This window comes from Monomorium pharaonis, chromosome 9, assembly GCF_013373865.1.
Source record: "Monomorium pharaonis isolate MP-MQ-018 chromosome 9, ASM1337386v2, whole genome shotgun sequence".
NCBI lineage: Eukaryota > Metazoa > Arthropoda > Insecta > Hymenoptera > Formicidae > Monomorium > Monomorium pharaonis.
Window position 1 is genome coordinate 17515900 of NC_050475.1, and position 23570 is coordinate 17539469.

General features: G+C 24.5%; 2 protein-coding genes across 2 annotated transcripts; both read left to right on the top strand.

The window, feature by feature from the left end:
* Positions 1–3947: 3947 nt before the first annotated feature.
* Positions 3948–11163, top strand: LOC105829984 (elongation of very long chain fatty acids protein). The gene is made up of 5 exons (XM_012669080.3): positions 3948–4684; positions 7921–8111; positions 9335–9415; positions 9630–9813; positions 10447–11163. The coding sequence occupies exons 1-5, from the start codon at positions 4624–4626 to the stop codon at positions 10788–10790; spliced, it is 861 nt and encodes a 286-aa protein (XP_012524534.1). The 5' UTR covers positions 3948–4623; the 3' UTR covers positions 10791–11163.
* Positions 11164–17156: 5993 nt separating this feature from the next.
* LOC105829985 (elongation of very long chain fatty acids protein) lies at positions 17157–23128 on the top strand. Its single transcript, XM_012669081.3, has 7 exons — positions 17157–17870; positions 18902–19020; positions 20107–20297; positions 20739–20834; positions 21073–21129; positions 21824–22066; positions 22693–23128. Exons 2-7 carry the CDS (start codon positions 18960–18962, stop codon positions 22849–22851), a joined length of 807 nt encoding a protein of 268 aa, XP_012524535.1. The 5' UTR covers positions 17157–17870; positions 18902–18959; the 3' UTR covers positions 22852–23128.
* Positions 23129–23570: the final 442 nt, after the last annotated feature.

The window sequence follows — 23570 nt, forward strand, 5'->3', positions numbered from 1 at the left end:
GGCCAGATTTAATTCAAATTATAGCATTCGTTTCGACCATAGGTTTTGGTTCTTTTCAAGTGCAGATTTGTTACATTTCCTTTATATTACACACGAAGTCTTATATTAAAAATAGCTGATCCTTTGCAAAATATTACTGGCACTCACATCCAATCTGATGAACTTCTGATTTCTTTGGACGTGACTTCGTTGTTTAGTAATATTCCCAAACAATTGGTGGTTAAGGCTATTGAAAATCGATGGATCAAATCTCTAAAAATACCGCGTTCACATTACCTCAATTCATATATCCAGTACAATTAGTCTTTAATTCTATCATCTTTCAATTTAATGGGCAAATATACGAACAAATTTTTAGTTGTCCAATGGAATCACTTCTTTCATACTTGCTGACATCGTTATGGATGACCTAGAAACACACTGCTTGCGATCGCTAACTTTTATAATATTCGGCTTTTTTACCGATACGTGAGTGATATTTTTACTATTGTACCAACACATATAAGATAAACAATATTCTCACTAGTTTTAACAATTATCACCCACGTCTCCAATTTACGTATGAATTAGAAAAAGAAGGTGATCTAAGTTTCTTGGACACAGTAGTTATACGAGATAACAACCAACTAATTACTGATTGGTTTCACAAACCCACTTTTTCAGGGAGATATATTAATTATTTATCACATCGACTAGATATAAAATTACTATTACTATTAAGAATTTATTAAGAATCGCTATTTTACTCGCTGACACACGGTTTCACACACATAACATTATGGAAGTCAAAAAAATATTAATTAATAATAATTACCCTATACACTTCATAGAAAAACACACTCACTCTCGCGTTAAAGAACTCAAATATGCACACAAAGAAAATACGGTTATACAATCCAAGTCTAAAGATTTCGTCACTATCCCTTACATCAAAGGATTAAGCGGGAACATCAGCCGTATACTGGGTGACTTACAATTTAGAGTCGTACATACTGTGCCCAAGAAACTTAACTGCTTAATAAAAAGAAGTAAAATACAAACACCTTAAACAAACTCAACTCGTATATAAGATAGATTGCAATCAGTGTAATGCAATGTATATCGGGCAATCTAAAAGATATGTAGGAACGCGTATGAAAGAGCATCAATGGGATATTATAAAACATGTGAATAATCATTCGGTGTCAACATCGGATCACTTACGGACATGATTTTAAATGGTCACGAATTTATATACTACATAAAGAGGTAGTGACACGAAAGCGCAAGGTGGCAGAAACATTTTTTATTAAAAAATATGAGCATACCATCCATTTGCAAACCGATAGTGAAAATTTGACCAGTATTTATGACAGAGTAATCAAAGCAGCTTAGTTTATATTTCAGTTGATATTTTTATTTTATTTGATATTATTTTCGTGTCACTGCGTTCGTTGTCAATTATTCAGCAATTTCGCTCCGTTCGTTACCGGCTTAACATCTTACACGAACGCAATACATACAATATAGTGTTTCCACTAGACATTTTTTAATTTGCCATTGTAATTTTCCTGACGCACATTATCTGTAAGTACTTTGCATTAACTTTGATTTATTATGTGCATAATATGTTTTTTTTTTAATGGGTGATCTTGTCTTTTAGATGATTTATCTGGACATATGCCATAGATCGTTGTTGTGCATAATAGGAAATGTAATAAATCTGCACTTGAAAAGGACCAAAACCTATGGTCGAAACGTAGTGCTATAATTTGAATTAAATCTGGCCAGTTAGATCAAAATTAAACTGATTATTTGAGTCGTTTTAGTCTCATACTGGCGAAGAAAAGATTACTCCAGATTATTTTATAACAATTTTTTATATTTTTATTTTAAATTTCTACTAGATTTGTTGATACATCAAAAGTATTTTATTACATAAAAGTTTTTTATTACATGATAAAAAAATCATTACGAAATATAAATGAATTGAATTATAAACTATTATCCCACACTCTGACGAATGCATAAATTGAAGGTTATAACCTTAGAACTCTAAGGTTTTCGTTTCCGCTTCGTGCGTATTTCAATCATTATATTAGTAACAATACTAAGTGTATATCACATTTTTTATTATTCTTATAAAATAAAACAGGCAATTTGAAAATTTTAAAAGTATATCTAAAAATTTTTTATTTTTTAATTCTCATAATCAAAAAATTTTCTTATATAATTTTTCGAAGAAAATAGCTTAACAGACAGATAGATAAATAGATAGCTAAATAGATAGATAGAGAGAGAAAGAGAGAAAGGGAGAGAGAGAGAGAGAGAAAGCGAATGTGTATTAAAAGAATAAATAAATTGTTATAAGATCAATATTTATGTAATAAATAATACAGAACAAATAAGAGATAAAACATTTTAAAAAATTTAAATTTTATTCTTTAAACAAAATATTACGTACAAAATTTTTCTAAAATTTACGATAACATTACTATGTAAACTTTTAAATTACCATAATATTATTACCTTCCTACTTTTATATTTTTTATAAACAGAATTATACAAATAAAATGCTTAGATAATATTCTATATGTAATTAAAAATTATCACATTAATTTTACTCTCTTTCTCTCTTTTTCTCTAAAAGTTTTAGAAATAATTATATTTACAAATAATAGTATATGGTTCTTATATTAGCGAAGAATTAACTGCAGGCGAGAATTAACTGCGAACTTAATTTAAAACCGTCACCACTAATGGAACATGAAGCATTACGTGTCAATGACACTACGTTAAATTATATTAACCATAGCAAACGTTACGGTCATTGTGATTTTATGTTTTCAATATTAATTTTATAATCCATAAATTGAAGAAAAGGAGTAATAATTAAAACATGGAAAAACGATTATAAACTATAGTTCTTACAAAAATCAGAAATACACAATTAATTATGTGTGTGTGTGTGTGTGTGTGTAAAATTGATTGATTTTATTTAATTCTTATTATTTAATTAAAATATCATTACTTTATACGCAAACTTTAAGGTAACAAATTTGTTTAAAAGCAATAAAAATATTAATGAAATATACATAATGTCTGACGTAAATTATATCTGAGTAATCTCTTACCAACTTACACTTGTGCCAACAAAGAAGAGCGACAACAAGCAATAATGACGATGAGAAAAGCTTATGTTTATGATAATCTCTGATTGATAGGTATTGTTTATAATATGTGTGTGTGTGTGTGTGTGTGTGTGTGTGTGTGTGTGTGTGTGTGTGTGTGTGTGTATGTGATGTATTTTCATACTTCTATTATTATTACTTAAAAAATGTTAGTGTCTATTTTACGCAGTCAGTGACATCATATTGTATGATAATGACTTATCTATCATGTAAGCTTAAATATAATTAAATAAAACAAGAAATAGTTAATGTGTATTAAATAAGTTCGTATAAAATTCTTTTACTCTTTTTTATATAATTAATACATATCTTAATGGAAAGTAGAAAAACAATTTTCCTGTAAACTGTTTGGAAATATTAACGTCATGGTATGTATATCTTTATTCGAATGTCGGTCATGATTGTTGCAATGCTTCATATTTACCTTCTTAACAATATGTCACGCGTCTAACCATTGTAAGTGCAATTACGTTGTAATTAACCGTAATTATTCACGAGAAAGCTGAAAGAATTGTGTTGCAGGCAAATTAATGGCTGGAATAATTTTGAAAATTGAACTACTGTAGATTATAAAATAATGAACTAGAAGAAAAGGTATTTTATTTAAATTTTATTCGGACTTTATTTAAAAAAGAATTATTTTTCTCATATATGTTAATTTATATTACTTTCATATAAAACTAAAAAACTAAAACGCGTAATGCCTTCTATACTTATTAAATAACTTTTATGATTGAAATACGTTTAATAAATGACATAAATTAAATATAAAAACATATATTATATGCTCCAGAATATGACTCTATGTGACTCTATGTTACATTAACTAATTAAATTGGTTAAAATATCAACAATTAAACAGAAGGTAAAAGGTCAAAATTGATATGAATTCAAAGCTTATATTCTTTTCATAATACAATCATTTATAAATATTCAATAATTTATATAATGGTGGGTCAAGTTGCCTAAGAGGTTACGGTACTTAGAAGGGGTAAACTTTTGTATGTTACTTGGAAGATGTCGCGTTTGTTACATAAGCCTGCTATAATTACAATACAATGAAATGTTAACATTAAAATGCAACAGAAGCGGAAAACGTGTTGTCACAGTCGGTTTCAAAGCTTCATGGTGACTAGTTGTATGGAAGAAAATTGTTGAAAAAAAGTGATCAAAGAGAAAAAGTATTCCCAAGTGAAATAGAGTGTGAAAGTACCTTCTCTCCCTTCCCATAAAACGTTCTACTTAATCAATTCGTCAGAATCAAAAACAATAAAAAATAAGTGCTTAAAAAGGAAATTTTAAAAACATAGCAGAACTGGTATATTATACAGAAAAAAGTTAATTAATTAACGTTTCTTTTTGTGTAAATATTGCGACAAGCTGCATCATCGCATGACGATTCTTCTGGATAATTACATAAAAATAACACCAAAGATTGTTCAATATTGTTAACATGGCTGCAAAAATATCACAACTTATAACATGGTATAAGTACCTTAATGAAAATTTGGCTGGTAAATGTCTTATTATACTTACTTACAATACAAAGAGAAAAAATGGTTGCAATAATCGTAATATTACTGTAACTTATAATTATTTCTGGACTCAACCATATTTTTATAATTTTTTATTATATAATAAACATTTATAAAGAAATAGCTAAAAAAAATTATTTTATACAATATTACACCAAAAAAATTAATAAAATAGAAATAAATATAAAAGTAAAAACATAATAAAAACGATTTTGCATTTCTGTGTAATGTTTTCTTTTATATAAATTTTGATTAGCTGTTTTGAATAGTCAGCTGTTTTTATAATAAGAAACAGATAATTTTGGTGATAATGGTAATTAATCTGCTCTTGGCATATGATTGTACCATATGAGAGATATATGAGAGCATATGCGCATGAAATGTGCAAAAAGAATAATACAAAATTGATCCTTATAAATTATGAGAAATATACATACATAGTGTTTTACAATAATGTTCAAGAATAGCACATTTTAGAATTTAATTTTTGAGATTGTTTTATGAAAAGATTTCTATGAGAAATTTTATTTAAAAAAATTTAAATAAACATATAATCTTAATAGTTTATATAAATGTACAACATTTTATTTTAAAGATACGAGATATTAAAAATTTAATAAAACTATTCTTTTTAATAGCTCTTAAACGAAAAGATTTGTTTAATTCTATCTAGTAAAAAAGCACGATATTATCTTCAGTTTTTATCTATTGTCTTTTTATCAAAAACTAATAGTATAGAAACAAAATTAAATAATTATTGCTCTGAACACAATTAATACAATATACAATAATTTAATTTAAATTTATACACATATATCAAATTCAATGTGGATACTTCGAAAAAATTAGGCATAAAAAACTCTTTTTTTTTAACTTACAAAAACATTTTTCAGTGATAATTACAAAAAAACTAATTTTATAAAATTAATAAAATAAAATTCAATTCTTAAAACGTTCAAAACATTGAACAGTAAAAAATGTATACATATATAAAAAAATATGTCTACTTGTGCGCATTTATATTTAATAGCAACATTAGTATAATATATACTTACTAATAGCATATAGATTATCTGCATATTTATAAATTACGTTAAATTTTACATAATTCTTATATATATATGTATATTCATGATATAACATTAATAATAGAATATAATCAAAATAAAAACCATATTCAATAAATTCATGTTTCAATTTACCAAAAGCATTACACATAAATTATTTTCTTTCTTTCTGTAATTTTTTTTTTGTAATTTGATGATATTTTTCTATAGTATAATTTGTCCCAAAAATGTAATAATTTATTATTGGTTTATTATTAATACATTTTATATATCTTTTACAATAATTTTATAAACAATATTAGTAATTAGAATACAATTGCTATTTGTACAACGGCAATTAAAATGGAAAAAATCGACAACATTTAATAAGCTTTTAATGCTCAAATAATATTTCTTACATAATTTTTTTATACACATTTTCTAATTTTTTAAAAATAATATTATCTCTATCTTAAAACGCAGTTCTTAAATTAAATTGAAATAGTAATATCACAATTAAATTAATAATTATTTTAATAATATTAGTATTAATAAACGTCTATACAATTCCCTTCTTAAAAAATGTAAAAAATTTATTGTAAAAAATATAATCTCAACTAAAATTTAATTACAAAAAAGAAGGCATTTTTTATGAATTTTATTCAGACTCAAGAAGTAAACTATAAACATAGGACTTTTTGCATAAATAAAGTACATCTTTTGCAGTTCTTATACAAATTTTATCACAATAATTTTGTTAAAAAATTTCCCTTTCCCCTCCTCCATCATCGTGTAGTCAGTCATGCATAATTCCACGATGACAATGATTTCTTCCCTGTTCAACCGACATAAAAAATCCAAACGGTATATCAAAGAAGAGTAAATTTCCTTGTCATTGTCGTATCCGATTTAAAAAATTCGAATTTTTTCTATTTTTTTCAAACAAACAAAAATAAAATTTTTGGCCAAAACTGGGCACTTTAACTTTAAACGTCCGCCATTTTGTTTAAAATTCGCCCCCTTAAAGGAATCCTAAAATTATCTGTTTTACCGACATTCTGTTTAACCATTTAGTATCGAATTGAATTTACAAAATTGAAAATCTTTTTACACGTTTAAACTACGTACATAAATAAACCCGAGGACGATTAGATCAAGACCAAAAATGTAAAAAAATTTTTAAAGTTTATCTGCTCATAAAAATATTTGCTTCAAAATACAAGTCATGTAGCTTATACGTACAAATGAATGATACACCGCAGTTTGGAATAGATTATGGAATAAGACTATTTTTGTCAAATTACGATTACAAGCAGTAAAAAAGTTATTTATTGGATCAAATTTTGTTTATTTAAACGTTTTCACTACTAATTTCTCAGTGAAAGCGCTTAAGAGAATGCTAAACAGCCCGTCAAACTTGATCAAGGTTGATAATGTAGTTATTCACTTATCCTTGTTCATAAAAATATTTGTTTTAAAATACAAGTTTTGTAGCTTATACGTACAAATGAATGGTACACCGCAGTTCGAAATAGATTGAGGAATAAGACTATATTCAAATTAAAATCAATTGGATCAAATTTTATTTATTTAAGCGCTTTTACTACAAATTTTTCAGTGAAAACGTTTAAATGAACAAAATTTGATCCAATAAATAACTTTTTTTTACGGCTTGTAATCGTAATTTGACAAATATAGTCTTATTCCTCAATCTATTCTGAACTGCGGTGTACTATTCATTTGTAGGTATAAGCTACATAACTTATATTTTAAAGTAAATATTTTTATGAACAAGGATAAATGAATGACTCTACATTATTGACCTCAATCTAGTTTGATGGGCTGTTTAGCATCCTCTTAAGACCAAAAATAACAGCGCAATTTAAATTAGAAAATGTATAAAATGTATTATATAAAAATAAAGAAATATTATAATTGTAAATATTATAGAAATATTATAATCACATAAGAAATATTATATTTGGATACAGACAAGACTATTCTGCTATGCATTGTTATATTTGTCTCAATATTAATTGTGTTGTAAAATATTTAGCATGGCATAATTATATATAATTTTATTCATATATTTAAGATATGTTTTATAATATAGAAAAGAAACAGTCTTATAAATTTTTATACTAATTTTGTACTTATTTTTCATATAAGATCCACGTACCAAAGATTATTTTATGATTGGCACACCATGGCCTGCCCTAACTTTGATTGGATTGTATTTATATTTTATATGTAACCTTGGACCGAGACTTATGGAAAAAAGACAACCTTTCAAATTAAATAGAATAATGCAAATATATAATATATTCCAAATTCTAATAAACGGATTTTTGTTTTACAAAGTAAGTTACATTATATTTTTAACTATTTATTTATTAATTTATTTTATAAAAATATATAAATATAAGAAAATATTTTCTATAATACATATTGTTTACACAATTTAATATATTGTTCAATTTAACATATTGTTCACACAATTTAATAAAATTACTTTTTATTAAATTACGAAACTTAATAAAAACATTAAAACATTAATATTTTGAGAACAAATTTCTAAAAATATCATGGAATATATGGACTTACTAATATGCTTAAATAATTCAGGTGGTTCATGCACATAACAAAGTACTGCAGATTTAGCTCTTACTTACAAGAATTATTATTTAAGTGTCAATACACATTCTCGTGAAATATGAAATAAGCTTGCCGTACATATATGCTAGAAAAAGTCTCTCAAAGTTTTGAAATTTTAGTACAGTTCATATAAGAGTTGTTCAATTTTTCACCGAAAGTATAAATTTTTCTTTTAGTAATTAATGAGCACATATATATATATATATATATATATGTATATAAACCAAACGCTAGATTATAAAAATTTGAGTTACAAACTTTTTAATGACCACAAACAATACATGTGATGCCGACAATTTATTATTAATATTTAATCTTAAAAATCATAAAATATGTGAAATCACAGATCTTGCGGTCCATGTTTGCGATGTGTGTGTGTGTGTGTGTGTGTGTGTGTGTGTGTGTGTGTGTGTGTGTGTGTGTGTGTGTGTGTGTGTGTGTGTGTGTGTGTGTGTGTGTGTGTGTGTGTGTGTGTGTGTGTGTTTTAATGTACCTGATCTGCAGATATTTTACACAACCTTTTTTCTTCCGAAAATCTTAAATCTCGTTTTTTGATTTATTAATTTGTATTATTCTGCCACTTTGATAAATTTATATATAAAACTAATCTAAACCATTTTCTTTAAGAATAGGTTAAATTGTCAAATCTAAATGACAGAACTCAAATCATATTGATATCTAAAAAAATATTTTAATTTAAAAAAAGCTTATTAAAAACTTATTTAATTTATCTTAAAAATAATTTATTTTTCGTGTCTCTCTCTATTGACTAGAGAGTCGTGTATGAACCTCCTTAAAAAATAAGTATGCAATACAATAAATAATAATTTGACATAACTAAATACTTACTTTAATTTTATTTTAAAAACTTACTTTATTAACTATATATTTTACCTTATGAACTATATATTTTAACTATATATTTTAGGCATTAACCGAAGGTTGGTTGGGACAATTTAATTACTTCTGTGAGCCTATCGATTATTCGAATACACCAAAGGCCATACAGGTAATTGTTAATAAAACAAAATTAATGAATTAGAAATTCATTTTCGCTAGAACAAATTAATTTAAAGTCATCGATTATATTTGTTTATGTAATGTCGAATGCACTTGGTACAAATTAAAATAATGATATTAAGCGATCTTCTTACCTGTTTTATGAAAATAAAATAAAGAAGAAAATTAATAGATTAACGTTTATTAGATGTATTTGCCTACAGATTACCAAATTGGTCTGGATATATTTCTTAATCAAGATGCTGGATTTGTTAGACACAATCTTTTTTGTGCTCAGAAAGAAGCAGAATCAAGTAACATTCCTTCATTTATATCATCATGTTGGTATCCTAGCAGGTGCTTGGGGCGCTGTTAAATATTTGCCTGGTGGTCATACTACTTTCTTAGGTACAATCATATATAAAATTTTATTTACAAAAGTTATATGTTTTAATTTTAAATCGATAATTCTAAATTCTAAGTTTAGTAATATAATTAAATAAATCTTATTTTTCTTAATATTAAAATTAAAATCAATATAAACCTAAGAAAATAATTATATAAAAGTTCTAATTGTAAAATACTAATAGTAATTTATTAGAAAATTAGCAATTAATCAATCAGATTTAAATTGCAAATCCATAACCATTTGTTTGATCTGTCGACGAAACCTACTGACATGCTACTGTCAGCAGATTGGTGGTAGAAATCAAGATTTTCTCGCGCAGACAATCTGACAACAGATGCAAATCCTACTTGGTTTCTGCTGCCAATTTGCCACCACTTTGTCATATTATAATGGTATTTTGCCGACATTATCAGATATTTATAGACTTCTTATGTAAATTTGTTATCCTTTTATCATCAAAAATTGGTAGCTCGCTCTGCTTAAAATCTTTCTCTGTAAGCTTTACTATCTGAGATAAAGAGAAGTTATATTTATTAGTATTAAAAATGCAATCAAACTAAGTTTAAAGTACTGATAGAAAATATCTCTATTTTACGACAATTAATTAATTACTAATATTAAATATATTTCAGGACTTATTAATACATTTGTTCACACGATAATGTACACACACTATCTACTAGCATCTATGAAAATAAAGACAAATGCGTGGAAAAAATACATCACTCAACTGCAGTTGGTCCAATTTTTCCTGATCACGTTACACTATTTACAATTAACTTGGGTGGAAGATTGCGGCTTTCCCTTATGGCCAGCATATTTAATGGTACCGCAGAATTTGTTTATGATGATATTATTTGGAGATTTTTATTATAAAACATATATCAAGAAAAAACCAGCAATCAAAACAATAACAGAGACAAAGATAAGTGACATTTCCGCTGAAATCTCAAATAAAAAATCAAAAGAACAATAAATTTGAAATATAATATCTTTTGTAATACCTGATCTTTCTTTATTTTATTTTATTTTTTACATTGACAAAAATATTTTTTTAAATTAAATATTAAATATTACTATCTGGTAAGATTATACATCATATTGGTTATATTAGCTTAACAAATCTTTTATATATCAAACATTTAACGACATACTCTGTCTCTTAAATCTCCATTTTGATGAATCAATTACACTGTTTAACAAAAAAATACACAAATATAAAAATAATAATTTCTCGTGGTTTTTGAACACTGCGTATGATCTCGTTTACTTTTATTACTTTACGTTTATTTTTATGTTATTCAAATCTTTGAATACTAACAAAAATATAGTACAAACGTTTATGAAAATCTTACATCTTTTATTTTCCTAGGATAAATATAACTTACGTTTCAGTAACATTAATTTTAACTACACATACTCTATATTCGTCCAAGCTTTGTATAAACTTTGTATTATACCTTTCTATAGTAAAACCAATATTAAGTTTTTACAATATTGTATTTGGAATATGATAAATATTAAAGTTTATGAAAGTTAAAAGCGATATCGTTGTAAATTCTGACAGTTTTTATTTTAAATTTAAATTTGCATTATTTTCTACGCAATTTGCAAAAATATTTACCATATTCAGATATATACGTATAATATATACGTATAATGTATACTTGGATATGTATAAAATATATAAAAGATTTCTAATATTAGTATCAATAGTAAATTGTTATTATTAATATTATTATTTATACATGCAGTCATTATAAGCAATAATTTCAACATACAATGCCTTTAGCTTTTCCTCTAAATACATTTAACTAAATATATACTTTAAGTATATTATAAATACTATAAATAGGGAGAGAGAGAGAGAGAGAGAGAGAGAGAGAGAGAGAGAGAGAGAGAGATAAGTACACTGATATTAAACCGTAACATAACTTGTATTTTATCTATATGTAACTTAAAAACTAAAAATGGAAAAATTATAATAAATGTCTTTAGCATTTAAATATTAATTATAATTTTATAACAATATTGCTGCTATGTTAGTTTTATAAGAATTTTATTTTAATAATGTTTGTTAAAATTTTGCAAAAAATATTTAAAATATAGGAAAATGCAAAAAGTGATACGTATTTCTTATTTAATTCAATTCTGGAAAAAGAATGAAGCATAGTTTTAAAAAGTAACAAGAATACATCGTTTGATCAGTATACATTGTATATAAAAAGAATTTTTTACATACTTTAGATTATTTTCAGTATTGAAATGTACAGAGAGCATTCTTCTTCTGACCTACCCAGATGGCCGCAATTATCTCGCGCCAGCACTACTCTTTTTCGTTTTTCCGTTCGGTCGAATATATATTGGTTAAATAATTAGTCATGGCGTACACACAAACGGGTAGACGGCCTACTTTTTTAAGAACAAGTCCTGAATGGGGACAAGAGAGGAAAAGAAGAAGAGGAGTGAGGGGACGATGAACGGAACATGTATCTATAGCATCTCGCTTTTATTACGGAGGTGCTGTTGAAGATGACGTTGTACCGTTATATTTGATCTTGGTCCATTCTCGAAGATCCACGCGTGAACGTAATCAAAAATTTTTTGATTGTGTTAAATGTATAATATTTTAAGTATTAAGTTTGTGTGTCTTAAATATTTTGTTTTTATGGAATTCTTTCATAAATTTCTTTTTCATAATAGAAAAATATTTTTGAAATTATTTCAAAATGCAAAACAAAATTTATGATTAAAAAAGCAATTTGTAGAAACAAATAACTCTACTTATTTTTTTTACTGTAGATCTTATTTTTTACTTAATTAGTGCAACAATAGATGTAAAAAATGAAACATGTATATATAATTAAAATAAATGTAATGTTAAAAATAATGTCAAAATTTTGTATTAATTTTTACATATGAAATAGCATATAGAATTTTTTTTGTTACTTCTTTAAATATACAAAACACAATCAAAAAAAGCTAATATAATACAATAATTAAATATATATAAACATACATTATATATATTACACAATAATAATATAATTTTAAAAAATACATGTAATACATATAATATACATATAATATAATATTGTTGTACTTGTAACTTCCTATAACTTCTATTTGTAAATCTTTCTTATTAATGTATATAACACTGATATTGTACACAAAAAGAATGTACATAAAAAAACTATGCACAAGAAGTATCCTTGATTGTACACAAATTGTTCACTAAACAGTTTTTCTACGCACAATACATCCTTGTGCCATTTTTTAATTCAAGGATACTTTTTGTCCATAGTTTTTCCACGTACAATTTGTGTACAATATATTTGTGTAGAATATTCTGATTGTGTACAATTATTTTGCGTAGAATATGATCAATGTCATTAATTCTATCAGTGTGGATTAACTTTAATTTTTACTTGTATAACCTATTGTTTATCTTTTTCTCCAATTCTTAAAATTAGAAAAAAGATAAAAATAAATTAAACTAAGATTAAGATTATAATTTTAATTTATAATATTAATTGGTAAAAGAAAAACGTAAATCTGCTGCATCCCTATCGATAATATCCTGACCGCTTAACCCACTACAAAGAGCTAATTCCATTTCTCGACAGCAAATCGTTAACTTACTTCCTCATCTAAGAACGATAGAAAGTAATGTTATATGCCTCAGGTCATTTTTGCTCATAACTTCTTTATTTGTACTTCTTATTGGCTCGACCGTTGATCAGTCAGTAATTATTTTGCATACCGACAACAACGACGATTTATCACACGTTAAATCATGCCTATATGTCGGCTACAAATGCAATGAAATGTTTTTGTCAAATTATTAAAGTCGATGATTGACGCAAGAGAGAAGTTTTCATAGACTTTATGACAATTCCCGTTAACTGTGTGTATTTTATTTGGTAAAATACAAACTATACAAAACTTCATATAATTATACACAAACATATACGGTAAGTGGAGGAGAATTGTCAAATGGGTATTATTTAAATTATGTTTTCCTAAATATTTCGATACTGATTTATGCGCAAATAAATGTTAAAAATTGTATCTTGATGTTTTAAACATTTAGTATCAGACAGCTACGGACATTCCATTTCTTATTATATAATACATACGCACATAATCATAATAAAGTCCATCTTTAAACATCCTGGTGGTTTTTGCGTGTTCAATTTTCTTATTAAAATTAAATGTTCAATGGCTTCTTGTAACGGTGCTATCAACTTTTATTTTTCTGCACAAGTGTTAGAAATAAATGATTCTGCGTATTCTTTCCTGTGTTGGAATAATATATCATAAAACTTTCAACGTCAGAATATATTTCTTCACGGCAACTAGTTCTATTCATTGAACTCAACAGAGGTATTATTATTTATTATTAATCATATTAAAAGATTCATTACGTATTAAAATTACTCTTAAAATCGATTATTTATAAGTTATTGCCGGAACTATATTTAATCTAGATTTTTTAACTTTCTTGTTATATCTAAAAATTATCGAAATTTCTTCTTTTAAATAATATAATGCATTACAAAACTTAAAATAAAACAATTTTATTAAATTTATAACTAAATTTAACAAATAAATAGAAACTGTATTAATAAGTATATCTGGAAAGTGTACAATGTTTATGATAAATTTGTATAATCTATTAAATCTAAAACTACAAAACAATTTATAAAATATTATATATAATTTGTAAATTTTTTATAAATATTGTATGCTGTTTGTGGGTAAATTTCTTATTTTATATCTTTTTTTTATTAAAAAGTCACACAAATTAGTATATTATAATCTTGAAAAAAGCATTATTTTAGGAATAGCTAAAAAATTTCTTATATTTATTATTATCTAAATAATAAATCAGCATTATATATGTATAAGAGTAAACTTAAAATTAACGATTAATTTAAAAAAGACTACTAATTTAGAATTAGATACAAAAGATACTTTTTAGAATAAGCTTATATAATCTTAAGATTGACTATGTAATAGTTGCATAGTTCTTCTATGTATAATAAACAAGCTATATGTATAATAAACAACTTCTATGTATAATAAAAGAGCTCAAAAATAACAGTTTACGAATATGTAACAAAACGTTTATAAACAAATTTTGTGTGCAACAATGCTTAATAAGGTAAGCACTGAAGAATAGCAATGTATTTATATGCAAATTGTAGTAATTTTTTTCCAAAAAACAGCTTTATTAAAAAATAATATTTTGTTTGAAGAAACATTCTATAAATATTAACTCAGATATAACATAAATTTGGATTGAATGATATTTGATTTAATACTCAGATAATTTTTATTGTATAAAATACACTCATATTCGATTTACTTATTCTGGGCAAACAAAAATCCATTATTAAATATTTAAACTCTTTTGTTTGCTTATTTTTAAAATAACTAACATTTTCAACCTACGTAATTTTTCTAGTATTAACAAACCTGAAGAATGTATATATTACACAATTTATTAAAAAAGATTATACTTTAAATTATAAAATTATTTATATTATCTTTAGTTCTTACAGTTTGGCAAAATTATTAGGCTTTATTTATTTTTTTTTTTTAAGATTAAAATTCAATTTTTACGAATAAAAATTTATTTTAAGAAATATATTGACGTGTCTATATTTTTTCATTTTAAAGTAGGTAATTTTATACAGTATTTATAATATTGAAACAATTAAATAAAATTTTTGTATTTTAATTTCGCAGACGTAAGTCTTTTACATAAGTTTGTGAAAAATAAATGGTAAAAACTTTAAAAATTTACACGACAAGTGATTCAACAAACCAGACGAATTATTTTCATGAGACTTGTTATTCATTAATGGTGATTTTAATAAGTTAAAACATTCATCTTTATGGATAATATAATTATATTTTTTATATTTTGTTTTATACTCAGTTGATCGCGCCGTTTATCTTTACTAACTTGAATTATCTTTTGTGAAAAATCTCACTACAATTATGAATAAATAATTTAAGTCGTTAGTCATAAGCATATTTTCATTCTACACATATCTTACTTATTCCGGTTAAATATACAATGTCAAACATTTGAACGGATCCGTGGATTCACAGTTCAAGACTCTACAAAATGGATGATAATTAACTGATTTACATTTTTAATTTTTACGTAGTTATGTATACATCTAATTTTTGGACCCATATAATCTTTATTGTCTTCAAACCTTTTCATTATCAAGAATTTTTTATCAAACAATTAAATATAGGACAAAGGAAAATGTATATGGAATAAATAGGCTACTAGTGGCATAAAGCTTATTTGTCAAAGAAAGCACTATTCAAGTGGCAATTGCTGGAAGTTGTAATTATTGCAAAATATTAACGAACAAAGAGTTTTGTGAAACAATAACTTTTTTTATATAAATACTTATTATTTTTATTTATTGATTTGGTTATATTACGTGTGTATAAAAATATAAACATTTTTTTCTTGTTATAAATGATACTTATTTTGAATAATGTTTATTTTACATGATACTTTAATGATTCAAGGTTTAATTTTATTGCTCATGTGCAATAATGTTATTCAATTTTTATGCCATTACATAATTAAAATGTAAATTGTTTAACTATATTTTAATTAATTTACATCAATAAACAAGTTAGCACTTTGTATTATTTATTACTGTTCTTGAACTTTGATTTGTATTTTATATTATATTTTATTTTTGCATCTGATTTTCACAATTTTTACTGTTTTATTAATGCTAACGTTAAATTTAAATTTTAATAATATAAATTAATTATAGTTAATATGTTTCTTAAAAATTTTGCATAAATTAAATGTTTGTTAATATATACTTATCGAAATGTGTATGTGTATGTGTATGTACTTAAAAACAAATATTTATATTGCCTATCTTTTATATATTTGAAATGTGTCCAGATACTAATGTCGAAAACGATGACACAAGAAAATATACCTTACACTTCTTTAATAAAAGCCGAAAACAAATTCTAATAATTTTTGTACACGTACTAATTTACATCAACAAATTTTATTTGCGTGAGATAAATTACTTGTCAAATTGTATTCAATAATTATTGCATTTAAATATAAATTAAATTTATAAATTAAAATTGTTAAATAAAACAATAAATAAATACTGTGCAAACTATTTTACAATATAAAATATATAATATATTGTTTACGTAGCATACTATTTAGAAAAAAACAAATTTTTTTATAATTTTTCAATGAAACATTTAACAACAAAAATATTTAAAACTAAAAATTAAAGGTTTTATATATAAGTTTTAAATATAAATAAAAGTTAAATAGATGTTTAAACACATTTAATGTTAAAAAATTTTAACTCTGTTTCTAATTTTTAAATTATACATAATTTTTTAATTATACAAATGTACTCTATTTAGTTATCGTTTAATTGTTCCTCAATTTCTCTGTCTTTTAATTAACAAACAAAGCATTTCCTGCTTCAATAATACCACGTGTAACCTGTGCCTGTGAACGTAATCGCGGTCAACTTCACGAATTCCTCTAGCGTTCTCCTTTTTCTTACTGTCCTTTTTTTACCGATTCCCCCTTTTACGATTCTCATATGGGTTCCCCTTCCGTATATTCTTTATCTCTTTTCTTTTTTTTTATCTTTATCAATCTAATTGACGATAAAATTATATAAATTTTTTCTACATTAGAAAAATCTACCCTGCTTCTTCATTTTAAATTATAAGTAAATCTTTTATTGCGTTATTACGAGCGTTGATTCGATGGTGGGGATTGCCGAAGACGGTTTGTTGGGTAGTGGTCTTTTTAGTAACGTTTAACCATCGTGCACGATCAGTTACTGGTGGAACGCCTCTCTCTTCTCATCACAGATCAGCGATTGGAACCGTGAAGCGTATCCTGTTCAAACTTTCCCGGCATTCTTCGTTCAAACGTGTCAAGAAAAGGTCGTGGTCACGAGGTTTCTGAATTTGTGGAAATAGCCATCTCGCAAGATTTCGAATGCCTGTGAAAGAAAAGGTGAGCATGCTGCAAAAAAATTTGTTCTAAGATTTGCTATTTACAATATGTATTGAGATTTTTCAAGAACCAACGCAAATACAAAATTATAATTTATAATTTATATTAATTAATGTGTGTAAAATTTACGTTAATTATATGCTTTCTAATTCTTTAATTTAATAGGCAAAAAATGTTATTTACTGTATGCTCGTGAAATAATTACAATGTTGTTAGTGACAGTGAGTTAGTGACAAATAGTACTACTTGCAATAGTGAGGATATTTAAATGAATGGCATTATAAGCTAAACTTAAAATAGCACATTTAATTAAATTTATACATTAGGTTTGTAGACAGCAATAATTTACTTAAAGTAAAATTGTTTTAATTATTATTGTTTTAATTAAGATTATTTCTCTAAGAATATTTACTTACAAATATTTATTTCTATATTTATTATATTATTTCTTAAGAATATATATAATGTATAAATTAACTCGATAACTACAGAATTATTTGTTTTTAATTCTTATCTTTTCTTAATTTTTCAAATGCCTGCTTTATCAATTTAAAAAAATATATTGATAAAACCCTCATGACCAAAAAAAGAAACAAGGAAGATGATTTTATTTCACAAAATGTTTACTCCACATTACATTGTAACAACAAAGAAAGTATTTTTTTCTGAAAAATTTTATTCACATCTTGCGTTCTCCAGACTAGATTTCAATTTCACTTTAATTTATTTCAATTTATAATTTGGATCAGTGCAATATTATTTATTTAATCTTTAAAATTATCAAAGAAATAAAAAAATGCATACACATTAATAAATTCATCAAATTAAGTTTACTATATTTTTAGCAATAAAATACAGTAATTAATTAAATAATAAACTAAAGTTATAAAAAATATTAGACATTATAATTAAGTTTGTATTAAAGTTAGTATTTTACCTCATAAATTAAATTTGAATTTCATAAAAAAATACCACATTAATTTACATACTTACAAAATTAAAATGTGATTTTTTGTTTGCATATATTTCAGATTTTCTGATAAAAAATCAAAAAGGCAATCTCTCTCTAGCTTTTAAAAATTCATCAACATGACTAGTCTCATTCGACTTGTCGTTAGTAATTATAACGAAGTTCTAAAAAATGTCAAAGGTAAGTTATTGATGTAAAAATTTTTTAATAATGTATAAAATCTCTTTGAAAATACAATATTTTATTCGTTAAAGAATATTTTCCTCATAAATGCATATTCTACATTATATATTAATATAAATTTTATAACTCATATATTAATATGAATTTTTTATTTATATCTTACATAATTTTTGATTCTTTCTATGCTTTGCATAAAACATAACTAGTTGAATTTTAAGATTAATGTCATAAAGTATTTTTATAAATAGGAACTTGTCTCATTTTATTAATTGTATATGCATAAAAAGAAAATTATTATATTATTGAAAATTATAATGCTTGATATTTGAAATACATATTTAAAATTGTATATGAATTTTAATGTTTTTCATACTCTCGCATAGTTATTATAAAAATTAATAAACATGATATTAGTTATTACTTGGATTCAAAACACATTTTTTGTGAAAAAAAAAAATGTAAATCGTAAAAAAGTTACAATCATTTTTTTACTTCCCGTATAATAATATATAATTCCTAATGCTAATACTTTATAACATAAATTAAAAGCATAATTTGCCTAATACGTTCCACAAAGAGATTTTAACAAATTATTTTCATATACATATACTTTAATAACGTAATTTTATGCTTGTTATTTTATCATATTGAACGTAATTTATTATTATTAAAACATATAATGTATTTATTATGCATTTACTATTACATACATATATTTGTCCAAAAATTATTATTGTAGGTACTCACTTGATGTGTGAACGTTCACACTTATGTTGTTTATTTTTTTTTTGTCTCTATTAAGAAAAAAAAGCAAACTTTGACACAAGTCAATGCTCAGATTCACAAATCTAGGACAGCATTGAGTTTTGCGTGTGCGTGTACGTGTGTGTGTGCGTATACCTGTTGCGTGCGTACGTGTGCGCGCATGTGTGTGTGTGTGTGTGTGTGTGTGTGTGTGTGTGTGTGTGTGTGTGTGTGTGTGTGTGTGTGTGTGTGTGTGTGTGTGTGTGTGTGTTTAATATATACAGAGATAAAAAAGTATTTTAAAAATTTATCAATAATTAAAAAATTTCTTTACGATAGATCCAATGGTAGATACTTGGTTTTTAATGGAATCTCCGAGTCCTATGTTATGTATTGTCGGCGCATATTTGCTATTCGTCTTAAAAATTGGACCAAAAATGATGGAGAAAAGGCCAGCCTTTCAGTTAAACACTGTTATGATCGCATATAACGCATTTCAAGTACTCTTCAGTATCTGGTTAACATCTTTGGTAAGTTGAATTCTATGTAATATTTCTACTCTCTTAGTTGTTAATATTAAAAACAAAAAAACATATATTAACATATAAAAGTACTATATTTTTTACATTTTGCATTCAGAGAGAGAGAGAGAGAGAGAGAGAAGAAAGCCATTTAAAAACACTATAAGAAGGATATTTTGAATAATATACAATTATTAATTATATATGTAAATAATTAAAAAATTTATATGCATAATATTAATTAAATGATATTAATGAATTTATAAATTTTCTGATAAAAATTTTTACAAACGTTTTTTGATATGTAATTATTCAAAATAAAGTAAAGAATAAGTACATAGGATTAACCGTAATTTAACTGAAAGCAATTTGTAATGTGTGTGTGTGTGTGTGTGTGTGTGTGTGCGTGTGAGACACGTAAGAATATTATATAAAATTTATTAATTTTAGATATTAAATGTCAATATTAAACAACTATTCTCTGCTCACGGATGTGGTATTCAAAATCGTTTACCTAATTCACAAAATGTAAACTTCCAAGCAGCGGTAAATATTTTTCTCGCAATTTATAATATTATTAAATTTAATTTATTTAAATTAAATTTAACACTATTAAATTCAATTTATTAAAATTAAATTTAACATTATTAAATGTAATTTAAATAAATTAAATTTAACACTATTAAATTTAATTTAAATAATTTTAACAATTTTTAATAAGCAGTAAATATGTTTGTCGTTATAAATATATATATTTATGTTGGATGTATATGATTTATGTTAGATGTCACGAGGCGCTTGGTGGTATTTCTTTGCAAAAATTATCGAGCTACTGGACACGGTAAGGGAATATATTTATAACAATAAAATTAATTAATTACTTAAAAATTAAAGCTTACTTATTTTTTATATTGTCAGTTAAAATTAATTGACTTACAAAATATAAGACAAGACAATAAAGCGTACATCATGCTTCCGTTATCGATTAAAAGTGGTACCATTGTTTCGCCATCTTACTCAATAAAAGCTAATGCAACCAAACATTTTGAAATATGAACACAGCATTTCATTAATTCGGTCATCGAAGAAAAACATTTGGTTATTCACATTACCTCTAGAAAATTTAACAATCTTCTTTAAATACTCTCTTCTTCAAACTATTATCAGAATATGTTATAAAGTATAAAAAATACATTGATAAACATATTTGATGAAAAAATGCATGTAATCTCTGTTTTGTTTTTAAGAAATAAAAACAAATTTATTGGTAAAAGATATTTGCGTGTACATATATGTACAAGTAATAAAAATTTTATTGTATCTTCATAAATTTGTTTTTTATTATAATTAATTTTATAGACATTAAAATCTCTTTATAATAAAAGATATTAATATTACAAATTGAGATATCAGTAAATAGCTATTTAAAATATAATTTTTAAAATGTGGTTCAGAAAGAGATAAACATAAAAAATTTTATTAAAAAATACCATAATATAAGAAAAAATGTAATCTCTAATGTTTTACTTTTTAAGGTATTTTTCGTTTTGAGGAAAAAGCAAAATCAAGTTACTTTTCTTCATGTTTATCATCATACTATGACGGCCGTTTTCTCATGGTGCTATTTAAAATTTCTGCCTGGTGAACAAGGTGTTCTTATTGGTTTCTTGAATTCCATGGTCCACGTCATTATGTATAGTTATTATTTAATCGCAGCACTTGGCCCTAAATACCGGAAGTATCTGTGGTGGAAAAAATATATGACTTGGATTCAACTGGTAATTAATTTTAATTAAACTAATTTAATTAACTATTAAAAATTAAAATAATTATTTTTTAAACACCTCAAAACGGCTCTAATTTAAATAAATACTATCAAAATCACGATTCTAATAAACCTTTTTTATTTAAAAATTTGACGATAATTGTTTAAATAAAAGTTTAACCAAAGAAAACTTATGTAGCATATGACAAATATAGATATTGTCTTATCTTATAAGCAATGAAAGGTGTGAAGTGGATCTTGCTTTACTTCAAAACGTCGAAAATTTATGTGAAAAAATACAATTATAAACTTTATATCGTACCATAAGCAGAGAAGTATGAGGTGGACATTTAAAATGAATATATTTCGCTTTACATAATAAAAACAAGATCCATCTCACACTTCTTTTTACTCATAAGGCTACTAGGAGTACGCTTCATTAAGTGTATATCAGATAAATATGTTCTACTTATTACATTTCTTTTGTTTATAACTTTTGTTTAAACTGCTGCCAAATTTTTTATATTTAAAGTTGCTTAGGAGTATAATTTTGATAGTATTTGTCTTAATTAGAACTAATTTGAAGTTTTTATATTAACTGTAAATTAAATTTAATAATTAAATTTTTTTTTATTTCAGCTACAGTTTGCTTTAATGTTAGTTTACCTAGTATTAACATTAATCATGGACTGTCAAACACCAAAGGCTCTTACTTATTTCTTTACAATAAGTGTAATAATCTTTATATATTTATTTAGTGACTTTTATCGTCAAGCATATAGAAAAAAAGTTACTTAACAATAAATGTTATATAACTAATCAGGAAGTACAAAAAAATTATTTCAATATATTTCTAAATTTTATACAGATTACAAAAGAATTATGTTTATTAAAGAAGCAAGAAATGACTACAATCCTTAGCATTATATCAATTATTCTATCGATATTCTAATTATTGGCTTCTATAATAAAATGACATATCAAAAACGTGCAGGTAATAAATATGTAGATGTATAATAATATGTAAATAAAAAGAGAAAATAACTTTTACAATTTATAAAACACATGTAGCTCACTTAAACTTTAATCTTTATAATCAAAATTAAAACATTATATTTTTTTAATTTTCAAATTTTTTTTAACAATTTTGACATTAATAGTATCACAATTAACAATTAATTAAATAAAGTATGTATTAAAAATTAATTTATTTCTAATTAAATTATAAAATAAAATTAAAAAAAATGAATAAAATATATACTAAAGCAAATTTATCCGAAGCAATTTGTATATCACGCTCTAATAGATTTTTTTAAATAGAGAACTGTATTAATTACTGGTAAAAACGTAACCAACTTTTCGACGTTAAAATTATTTACATTAAACTTAAACTTAAACATTCTTTTACAAGAAAATAATCTTCTCAATGCAACGATAAATATTTCTATTTCTTTTTTATAAGTAATTTATTGAGAGTTATTCCTATAATGTTTTTAAACGCTTTTATATACTATTGT

Bases quoted from the DNA above. Each gene is read 5' to 3' on its own strand.
- LOC105829984 (XM_012669080.3), top strand. From the start codon at position 4,624: ATGGCTGCAAAAATATCACAACTTATAACATGGTATAAGTACCTTAAT. The intron at 8,112-9,334 runs GTAAGTTACATT...TATATATTTTAG, and splicing joins ACGGATTTTTGTTTTACAAA to GCATTAACCGAAGGTTGGTT. The intron at 9,416-9,629 runs GTAATTGTTAAT...ATTTGCCTACAG, and splicing joins ATACACCAAAGGCCATACAG to ATTACCAAATTGGTCTGGAT.
- LOC105829985 (XM_012669081.3), top strand. From the start codon at position 18,960: ATGACTAGTCTCATTCGACTTGTCGTTAGTAATTATAACGAAGTTCTA. The intron at 21,130-21,823 runs GTAAGGGAATAT...TTACTTTTTAAG, and splicing joins TTATCGAGCTACTGGACACG to GTATTTTTCGTTTTGAGGAA. The intron at 22,067-22,692 runs GTAATTAATTTT...TTTTTATTTCAG, and splicing joins ATATGACTTGGATTCAACTG to CTACAGTTTGCTTTAATGTT.